Below are 11,666 nucleotides of genomic sequence, written 5' to 3' on the forward strand. Positions count from 1 at the left end.
ACACTATTAGCCTTTTGTACCAAATTTAGATTAAAAATAAAAAAGTAACCTTTAAACTGTCAAATTGCTACCATTTTCAGTTTTGTAGCTGTAGCAGTTGCAGTAGAGAAATGTATGTTTTGTATTTGCTTTCACTTCGGTATTAAAGATTAAATTAAATCTCTACATCATAAGCTTTCAAATGTTAATATCAAAAAGACTACTTTGAAGACAAAAAGTAAATGAAAATAGTTAAAATTAAAACATAAAATGTCACTTTTCAGTTTTCAGTCACTTGAATCATTTTTGAGAAATATTTAATTCTATATGTGAACAGCTAAATGAGATTCGCCATTTTGAGATACCAGCTAATAATCAAACGTTTAATTACTTGCGTTTGTATACAGAGTGTGGTGAAAAAGTAAGTACACTCCCTTATGATTTTATGGTTTAACATATTTCTATATATTTGACCTTCACCTAGTCCTCCCTGAGCCTTAATAGTTGATATAATTAATCTTATTTTACAAATAACACAATAATTAGGCACTGTCAATATTTATTTAAAAATCAGCCAACATTCAATATATTTGTATAAAAAAGTAAGTACACTCTTATTTCTATGCAGAATCAGGTTTGTGGTTACACATTGTATCAAAATACATTTGTGCAAAATGTATGTATATATGATGCATTGCATTATTGTCTTAACTGATTCAAGGTACCAAATTTGTTTTATTCAGAATGTGCTCAGGATATTTATTAAAGGCATAAAATAAAATCCCTTTTGTTGCTCAAATTGCATATCCACACAAATCATGTAATTTAAAATGATGGTGCATCTATAATGCAGTAAAATACTCTATATAAATACCTGTAATTTAAATGGTGTTTTACAATATAATATACAGTAGAGTCATTTTAAAATAAGTGTTTGCCACAAAGAGAGAATATAATCACAAGAATCATTGACCATAACTTCAAGGTTTTCTAAAAATCTTAGATGGTACCTCTACACCTTTTTAAGTTGCAACAAAACTGCAATGTGATGAGGGTTTTCATTACAGTACAGAGGTAATATTACTAGTGTAACACATATTCCATAGCAAATATATTGTCTTTAATAGATGTCCAGATCTGTTAACATTAACATATCACAAAGTGTTTGAGAATACCAATATTTTTCATATGTATATATTTTTTCAGAAATGTGTAGTTTCAAAGTAAAATAAAACTGATGTTTAATTGTGATTAAAACACTTGACAAAAAGTCCACGGAGGTCAAAAAGTTAGGAAAACAAGCAATACATAAATGTGCAAACCAGTGATTTACTCTGAGATGATGAAAACAGGATTAAAATCCGGAATGGGATCCAAAACAGGAACTAGAACTAAAAGACCAGGTGCTCTGAGCCCCGGACCCAGATGGTCAGGAATAAGGAAGGCCTGCCCTTGGGCTACCCGCGAGTCTGGGGAATAGGCAAGCCCTGTGGCGTCCATCTTCCAATATTGAGCCAGGAACTGCAGAGACGTTAGGCACCAGAAAATAATAAAAACTAATCATAACAGAAAGGAGTAGGAGTGCTCTCTAGAGAAGGGATGTGGAATGTAACAATAAAAATAATAATTCAAGTAGGTAGCTGCGTCAGCCTGCATAGGCTGCAAAGGAACAAGTAAAAGTTTATTCCATGCCGAAGAAGGCTCCATAACATTGTGTTTCTTTTCTTCTCTTTTCAGCATGGAATAAACCTTTACTTGTTCCTAAAAAATAATAGTGTATGTATATTATGTGGAGAAACTAAAGCATCAAATTGCATGTTCAATGAATTCATGAAACAAAGGCCAAATTCTAAGGCTTCTAAATATTGGAATCACATGTTGTGAAGAAAAAAAAAGAGACCAATCCAAGAGAGGTTTGGAACATGAGAAGAACAAGAACTATATGTTTCACTGTCTTTCTGCCAGGACAAGAAGACTATGCATCATGAGTCAAACTGAGCTTAAACACTGAAATACAATTTGCTTATATTATTTTTAATATTTGTTATATATGCATTAGAACAGCTGAAAGGGAAGGTCCAAGACCGGAAAGCGTGGTGAGAGATGGCCACGGATAACATCATCATCATATATGCATAGGGGAAAGGAGGATGGGGGCCGGGAGGTAGGGACAGTGGGCTGTGGGATGAAAAAGACTGAGAAACAATGCAATTGTTACATTAATTCCTGTGCAATTAATGCCAATTTGAAACTCATAAATTCTATTCCAAAGTCCCCCTGATGGACAGGTAATCCTCCATTTAAATCAGAGGTGAGTCATGGGCTATAATCCAACATAATGTAGTGAAAGAGACAACAATCTGGTGAAGATGCAAAACAAATCCAAATAACCAATGCACAAATAAAAATGTTGATATTTAAAATAATGAGAGTGAATACATAGAATAAGCAAATTAAATTTACCTTCTTTTTCACATACTGGACTAAAGACAATGATGAAATAGGTAAGTGAAGAATGAATCTGAGGGATTATGAGAGACCTCATCTGAGAATCTGAGGTAATATTATCATATTGTAACGCTGCAGGGTTCACATGGAAGCCCCTGCCACGGCCGCCTCAGGTCGGCCCCCCACCATCAGGGACTCGAACCCAGGCCCCCAGCGTCCCTCAACAGGGACCCAGCCACTTGAGCCAAAGAGAAATCTCCCTTAGCCCGGCAGCTGCGGTCCCTGCTATTCACAGGGAAGGGCGGTGACGTCACCGCGCTGGTAAGGTGGCTCTCACAACCTGCAATGGTGGCCATATGCGTTACAATATTAAGCTTAAATTCATACAAGAAATAGAACATTTTAGACAGTCTTCCATCCATCCGTTTTCTAACCAATTCATCCAATTCATGGTTGTAGGGGATGGTGCCTATTTTGGACAGCAATGGGCACAAGGCAAGGTAAAGATGCAGCCAAAATGAGCGGGGTACGCTGTGCTACAATGCAGTGGGCGTGTCCAATCCAAACGCGTCAATTTGCGTCATACGGCAATTTACTGTATGCAAATTAGATCATGTTAATAGTATCCGGAATCACCTTCTAAAACCGCCAGGAGGAGCTAATAAAGCTTAACCTGTCATGTACAGCATTTGAGTTTTAAATTTAAACTGTGTATTACAGCATGTTAATCATCATACATTAAAAAGTTGGTATATTGTCTGAAAGCAAGATTGAACTATGCAGAGTAATAACTTTTGCATCATAGTCTTTCACCGAAGATACAATAGTATTAATAATGAATGGACCTTGACAAGCTGTAAACTCAAAGTATTAATGGTCCATTAATTTAGGAACATAAACATATTATGTAAACTGTATATTGCTGGTATTGGTAGTTTAAAGAAAAAAATACACATAGTATGTAATTTCTCCCTAAACATTTTAAGCATCAAAGTCTTACATGTGGTTATTTCGGAAACATTTTTACGTGCTCGTTCTGACCATATTACTGTATGTTTATATACTTTGTGAAAGGGGATCGTTTTAATTGTTTCTGCGAATACGCTCGTTATCGGAGTAAACAAAGCGTACTTTTAGAATTTGATTTATAGGGAATATAATATGGAATCGCATATATAAAGAAATTAAGAATGATATAATTATATTTATTTACTGTAACACAAACAGGTGTTCAAATCCAGCTATTGCCATGAGTTTTCTTTTAACAAACAAACATTTCTTTGAAAAATTAAAATAGCAATAGCAAAATAGCAATATTATGGACACTCTTTTTTATATTTCTAGATATCACAACATGTTATAATCTAAGGCTTTTATTAATAACAATGAATAGTTTCAAACTGCTACTGATATCATTATCATCAATATGTGAAAAAAGTAAATCCTGTTTTTTATGGTCTGTAGCTGAAATCCTGCTTAACTGAACATTAGACACAAGAAGAGTATTATTGGACAATGTTGTGAGGCTAGATAAATCAATAACGATATTAATTCAAAGATCTAAATATATTTAACACATATGCCTGACTTTAGAGGGTGTGTCTGCTCACCTGCACTGTGATGTCACCGTCTTTCCCTCTGAATAGCTACAGTAGCAGGAACCTGTACCTTGTGGATCCCTTTAGTTCTACCTTCGGATTTAATGGTTATTAATAATATCTTCAGTGTCGTATTGACATTGGAATGTTTTTCCAAGTGTAAAAAGAGACAATACACAACGTGTCTCCTTTATTAATATTCAGTTTACAGACCATACAAGATCATTTTTTATTAATAATGTCTTCCGTATCGCATTAAAATTGGAACACTTTCCACAGGTGTAAATGCACCTCTTTATACAGGACAGGTACACAACTCACCCTCCCCCCTGCCCGTCTGACTTTCTTTTTAACCCTTCTGTTCCCGGATTGCAGTGGGTAAGATAGTTTTCCAAGAAAGATCTGATGATGAGGAAGAATAATCACCTGTTTTTCGTGCACAAAAAGTAATTCACTATCGAAACCTGTTTTTATCACTTTTAAAGTCATGCAATTTCTAAGTTAAGCTGGAACACATCATTACATCTCATTTTTTTAAAATTAAAAAATGCGATTGCCCAGCCTAACTGGGGCATTTATAATATTGTGGCATTATTATATAGGATGGAAACAGTGACTCAGGCACTCGTTGAATGAAAACCGATGCTTTATTTTTCAGTACAGCTGAGTACAGAGAGACACACACACACACTTTTTCATATATAAAATATATTATATATTTTTCATATATAAGATATAATGATGTGTTCTTGCTTAGACATTGCACTACTTTAAAAGCTATAAAAACAGGTTTCAATAGTTAATAACCACTTTTTATGTGCAAAACACAGTGATTTTTCTTCCTCCTGATCAGCTTAGAAATGTATGAATTGTATGCTGTAAGGTTTTTACTTCTTAATTAAATGTTTAAAATACATGTTTCGAATAGAAAAAATCATATTCTGTTTTCTTTCTGGTATTTAGAACAGATCAGCAGGTCTTTTTTCCCCAATCAGAGGCTTACCACAATTCACACTCAACCACATCACAGATCTGCCACACACATACGCCTCAGGACGGTGAGTCCACTGCCTTTCATATGAATCCTTTCATATGGAAACATTATCTAATTTGCATATGGTAATTTGCGGTATGACAAATACCGCAGCGTTATACTGCAGTGTACCCTGCTTGTTTTGAATGGCTACATCTGTATAATTATATCGTTATTAATTTCTTTAGATATGTGATTCCATATTATATTCCCTATTAATCTAAATCTAAAAGTATGCTTTTGTTTACTCCGATATCTAGCGTATTCGCAGAAAAGCTTAAAACTATCACTTCTTTCAATATAAACGTACAGTAACATGGTCAGAAGGAGCAGGTAAAAACGTTTCCGAAAATAACCACATGTAAGACTTTGATGCTAAAAATGTTTAGGGAGAAATGGAATACTGGTGTGTATTTATTCTTTAAAATACCAATACCAGCAATATACAGTTTACATAATATGTTTATGTTCCTAAATTAATATCATTTTTTGACCTTCAGATGTGTTGTGCTCCTATTCTTTTTATGGCCATGATTGGTAAGGACCAATGGGAAATTTGGCCTGGACGCCAGGGTTACACCCCTACCCTTTTGAGAAACGCCCTGGGATTTTTAATGACCACGGTGAGTCAGGGCTTTAGTTCTACATCTCATCCAAAGGACAGCACCTGTTTACAGTATAGTGTCCCTGTCACTATACTGGGGCATTAGGACCCACACAGACCATAGGATAAGCGCCCCCTGCTGGCCCCACTAACACCTCTTCCAGCAGCAACCTGAGTTTTTCCCAAGAGGTCTCCCATCCAGATACTGACCAGGCTCACACATGTTTAGCTTCAGTGGGTTACCAGCTGTGAGTTGCAGGGTGATGTGGCTGCTGGCGATTAAATGATTAAATCAGATTAAATGATTAAATCTTTTCACTACCGACCAATGCACCACGAGTACCCCTGTCAATCATTTTGGCCAGCCAATCACATACATAATCACGCGGTACGGCGCGGCGGTTCGTGCATAGATGCGTGCGGTACGGGGTTGTGGCTGCATCTGTACACCCTGGATGGAATGCCAGTCCATCACAGGGCACGCACAGGTACACACACTCACACCAGACCAGTTTTCCCAGAAACCTATTAACCTACCAGTATGTCTTTTTATAGAAAAAGGAGAAAACCAGAACACCAACTATGCAAACACAGGAAAGACATACAAACATCACACAAATAGCACCCAAGGTCCAGAATTTAATCCAGTATCCAAGTGCTGCAAGGCAGCAATGCTAACAACTGCTCCACTGTGCTGCCCTAAATTAAACACTATCTTAAACAAAAACAATCTAATTCATTACATCATTGCCCATTTTACACTTGTTTAATAACTGCATATCTAAGCAAGGTCCCTTTTTTGTCAGCATAATTTATTAATGATTATAACATTGAAAATGTGCAGAATATTGTTTTAAAAATAAATATCCCAACTGTTGTGACAGTGCTATTTTTGATATGCACATGTACAACTTACATTAGATTATATTTATCTTAGTTTACATCTACAGTTGGTCTTCTGTCTCATTAAAACTCATTTCACATTTTTAATTGAATATATTTTGGTCAATTGTATATTTGTAAGTAAATCTCTATAAAAGTCATACATGCCTCTGGGAAATTACCAGAGTCCATACAGACAATGACTGACCCCTTTTTTGCTTCTAGTTTGGCAAAATTTATTGCCTTTTTATGCACCTACATGGGATTCTGGCAGCTATGGGAATGGTTATATTTATGCACTGCTAGCTCTTTATTGTTCTTGTGATTTTCTCTGGTCAATTTGGGAAACAGCTAACTGTGCTGTTAAAGAATAGTTTAATTTGTTTAAAAAAACAATGCTTATAATGGTGACCACATACAGACATTGTTCAGGTGTAAGATCATTTAGAAACTCAATTAGGGTTATAAAGCAAGCTCACACTCTCTCTTAGGAGGTTTTTTCTTGGAGATTACAAATTACACTTTTTATTACATCTTATTAGAGTTTCACTAAACTACTGAATCCTACATAATGCCTTTACAATTACAAGATTGGCTACCCAGATAACACAAACATATGATATCACTATCAATGTTGAAATCATATTTGACATGCCTTAGGTACCATTTCCAGAGACATGCTATGGTAATAAGCTCATGAGAAAAGTTATTATAAAAGTTTTATTATACAGTGCTTTGTATAATGAAATGCCTCTTGTTTTCCATCTTACAGTGAAAACATAAATTTCCCTTTATTTTCCCCTAGTATAAGTTGGTTTCTTGAAGAAATTTGAATTTGTAAATACCCACAAAAATTCTAAATAGTTTAACCGTGTCCTCTTGCAATTCTTGTAACAATAAAATAATTGAATTCATGTAACTAGTTTGTGTAGAACATTCCATTAAATCCAGGAATAGATCTACAGTAGTCTCTCCTATATAGACAAATTCCAGAGCAGTTATATTTTTGGATGTGCTGACAAAAGCAATACACATTATTCTAAATGCAGCCTCACTAATGTGTTTTATAACATCCCTTGATGGGAATTCAGATCTTATATGGCCTGGGTGGAGTTTTCTTCCTCTCGTTGTTTATGCTGGACACCCTAGTTTCTTTTTGCCTACTGAAGATTGATTGATTAAACTAGATTTGATTGATATTTTAAATTGTCCATTTCAAAGGCTCTGATATGAAATAGCATTCCATTGAGGTGCATAGTACCACAGTGGATGTAATCTCAGTCCGCCATGTTCTGTATGTCTTTGAGGTAAGATCTGTTTGCTGTGGCCCTTACAAGGATAAGTAGATTTCTGATGATGGATGGAAAACATTTGAAATTATATCATAACATTTTATTCAACATATTATTGCTTCCCAACATTATCTGCAGAATGATGTGTCAACATACAGTAACTACCTAAATCTTTTTCATAGCTATCTTCTTCAAGGTTTTTCCATCTCATGAGGTTCATGCATTTACTACATGCATGCACTACTCTGCACGTATTTACTTTAAATGCTATAGTGTCAGCCAGGTGTTTGCCCAGTCCTAAATTTTGTGTTTTTGAAAATCTTTTGCAGCTTCTACAATGTTTACAAACCTTTCTCTCACAATGCATCTTGAATCACATAAAGTCTGAGAAAGACAAATGTTTATTTATATTTTTAAAAAACAGATATTTTACTGCTGATGTTGGGCTCTGAACTACAATTAATGATTTTTCTCTGATTCACGCTCTAAGCTTTCCTCTCCAAGAAATGAAGACTGAAAAGTTAACAGTTGATCCTGAGTCAATCTTTTAAATAACCACTAATAGCTTATCCACCTGCTGCTGCCACTGGCCTCCCCCTGTGCACAATCTGCTGCTCCACAGCAGGTTCTCTTACTGAAGACACATGAGGGGAGTAAACCAGCTGTGATCCTGGATAATGGGGCAACACACCTCATAATCAACATCCAGTGAGTCACTATCCCCCTTGGTGCGGAAGTGCTGGGTGTGTTTGTCAACAGTGAAGTTAACCTGCTTGTTAAAGCGCTCAATCAGGACAGAATGCCAGTGCTGGTCATCTAGCAGGCTACCCAAAGTAACAGACATGTGGCCACTACTTGAATGCAGCTTGGCATCATCTGCAGAGGGAGGAGAAACACAGGTTAGAGGCTAGTTACAACCAAATCCCACTTGTCATGTATTTATTTGTTCACTCATATAATCAAAATTAATTTATCTACAGCTTCTTCAAATACATCATGTCCATATGATAAGGTTAGCCCATGCCACACGCAAACTGTTCTATATATTTTTTTACTTTGCTGTTATCACCAGACACATCTCTTTATGCACTCACATACACACTTCAAATAGAGAATGCATGCATTTTTACCCAGATTTAGATGAAGAGCAAGTTTTCCCCTATGCAGCTCAAGTGTTATGTAGTCTCCCCTTTGCCCTTCTCCATGCACCAACACCCCATCACCATGAAGACTTTTGAATTTCAAAGAGATGACATCCTTCACTGTGCTCATGGATTTCTGACTGAATCGATATAGGAGGGAACTTCTGCCATCAAAGTCTGCCACATCTGACTCTAAAAAAGAGAGATATAAAATAATAAGTAGGAAATGGTTAAAAGTTGTTTACCATACTTTGACACTGACTTCATTAAAGCTACCTGAATGTTTCTTTGGGACACTTTACAGTATCTCTGTATGAGATATGTACATGAAAAGATGAAAAGTAGGCACTGAATTTGTGGTACCTGCATTTTTGTAAGAAATACAATTTGGAAGGTAATTTTACAAAGAGGTTCAGATGCTTTTTTGAAACTTTATAGTTAAAGTAACCAAGTGCCAAAGCTACATTCTGAAGCATGAAATGTCAGAAAGCTATTTGTTATTTCAAATAATCACTATTAATGGATATTACAAGAAAGTTTCTGTGAATAGAAATCTGCTAATGATTAGCTGCTTACAGTTCAGCTGTTTTTGAGATCAAAGTGTCAGGGCTTCTGAATAGGTCAACTAGTAAAGATATACCTTTCCAGGGGAAGTGGAACTCTGTGACCCAAATGGCACATGTTCAATCCTGGGTCAAGTCACTAACCAGAAAAAAACAAGACCCTGAGAGAAAGCTCAGGGTAAACGTAATTACTTAAAATCAATAACATATTATTCTTAAGTGCTTATACTTCAGTGCTAAATTGTATGCGAGAACTTGAACCTAATGATTTAATGGGTTATTATGGCACTACAGTATATGAATAGTTGGAACATTGCTAGTGTAAGGTGACAGTGACATGGAGATTAGCTATTGCCTCTTGTGCTCTGGGTTTGATTCCAAACTATGGCACCAGCTAAAAACCATCTAATACTGACATGAATGCAGTTATTTTACAGTAAGTGAAGATTATATTAATTCCTTACACTTATATTGCACTTTCTGGACACTCCAGCAAAAGTGCTTAACAGGTAATGGAGACTCCCTTCCATCACTACCAATGTGTGGCACCTACCTGGATGATGCAATGGCAACTATAGTGTGTCAGTATGGTCACCACACATCAGCTATCATTTGAAATAAGAATGAAGTTATGATGCCATTTCATAGATGGGCATTATTAAGAGGCCATGATTGGTAAAGGCCAAGGGAAAATTTGGCCAAGACACTGGGTCTAAACCCCTACTTTTTTTAAGAAACTCCCAGTGATTTTAATGACCACGTATAAAAAAAGTATAAAAAAGGAGCATTGGAACACACACAGACTGCAGGGTGAGCATTCCTTATTGGTCCCACTAAAACCTCTTCCAGCAACATCCTTAGCTTTCCCAGGAGGTCTCCTCTCCTGGTACTGGCCAGGCTAACACATGCTTAGCCTCAGTGGGTTGACAATTACAAAGACTATCTGCTATCTTACAGGGGCCAAAACGTGTTTTCTTTCTTATAAACCTATTACTTGTTCCTTTGTTGTCTTACAGGGTTGTCTGTTAAGGACATTTCTTACTTTCAATTAACCTGAACCTATTTTAAGTCACTGTAATGCTTATAGCATGAATGTTTGGATGGCTAGTGGGTGGATAGTACAGAGAAGCTTGTCTGAATTAGTTAAATCTACCCATGTGAGTAGGTTCCCTACGAGCCAAGACATACAATTGATGATTCCAAATTGGAATTACAAAAATTAATAATAATAAAAAGAGGATAAATGTATATGTGAATTTTTTTAACACACCTTACAATCTTTATTTTCCTTTAAAGGCCATCCATTCATTTTACTTATTTTTTTCCTGGTGAGGTTTGCATATTGAGGGTCCCTTACATAATGTTGTTTCAGAGATTTTGCAATAGTCGTAAAACTGCAAGCAAAAAGGTTTGTGCTTTACTGAAATTCATTAGGAGTTCCACTTTAATGCAACAATTTGGATTCATGGGATAACTTTGTATATTAAAAATCACTGTGAACCTCCCACTGTACAAAGAAAATACAGAATATCATTCTTAGCTAGCATTAGAAAGAAGTCATGGGCACAATAATTTTTAGAGGTGTTACAGATAGATAGTTAACAATGGGACAGGTATTTCTGGCTTTAGTGCTTGGGTTTACTTACATGATCATAGAGATCAGAGTTCTAGTTTTTGTGACATGGATGATTACATACACACCCTGAGAAAAAGGTACAGATGCAGCAGCTCAGAATGCTCAGGGTGCTGTACAGGATACAGCAAAGAACATACCACGGTACACCAAAAGTTACCACTCAATTCCTTTTCATTTTTTTCAAACAATCTAATGCAAGACTGTACTCTGTAAAATGCCCAGGTGAAGCAGTGAATCCTTCAAAAATATTATTAAAATCTTATTTTAATAATAAAAATTAAATATGTATTACCCGTTAGTGCTTTCCTGTACAGTATCACAAATAATATTTATTTATTAAATACAGTATACTTAATTAATAGTAACTGTATATAAATAGTAATTAGAAAACTTTAATTTTAGGTTTTGATTGTAAAATATACATACTGTACTAGCTTTAAAAACATATCATGTGTAAAAGCAAATAAATACATAAAGAAACAAACAAAA

General features: G+C 35.6%; 1 protein-coding gene across 2 annotated transcripts in view; it reads right to left on the reverse strand.

The window, feature by feature from the left end:
* LOC102692151 (contactin-associated protein-like 5) overlaps positions 1-9,164 on the reverse strand; it is a 179,419-nt gene extending 170,255 nt beyond the window's left edge. For both annotated transcript variants that reach the window (XM_069196417.1, XM_069196418.1), the window contains exons 1-2: positions 8,967-9,164; positions 8,528-8,712 (exon numbers count right to left, since the gene is read on the reverse strand). In XM_069196417.1, the coding sequence (XP_069052518.1) occupies positions 8,528-8,712; positions 8,967-9,108 (327 nt within the window). In that variant the 5' untranslated portion in view covers positions 9,109-9,164. The remainder of the gene's footprint in view (positions 1-8,527; positions 8,713-8,966) is intronic.
* Positions 9,165-11,666: the final 2,502 nt, after the last annotated feature.

The sequence above is a fragment of the Lepisosteus oculatus genome, chromosome 12, assembly GCF_040954835.1.
Source record: "Lepisosteus oculatus isolate fLepOcu1 chromosome 12, fLepOcu1.hap2, whole genome shotgun sequence".
NCBI classification, from domain to species: Eukaryota; Metazoa; Chordata; class Actinopteri; order Semionotiformes; family Lepisosteidae; genus Lepisosteus; species Lepisosteus oculatus.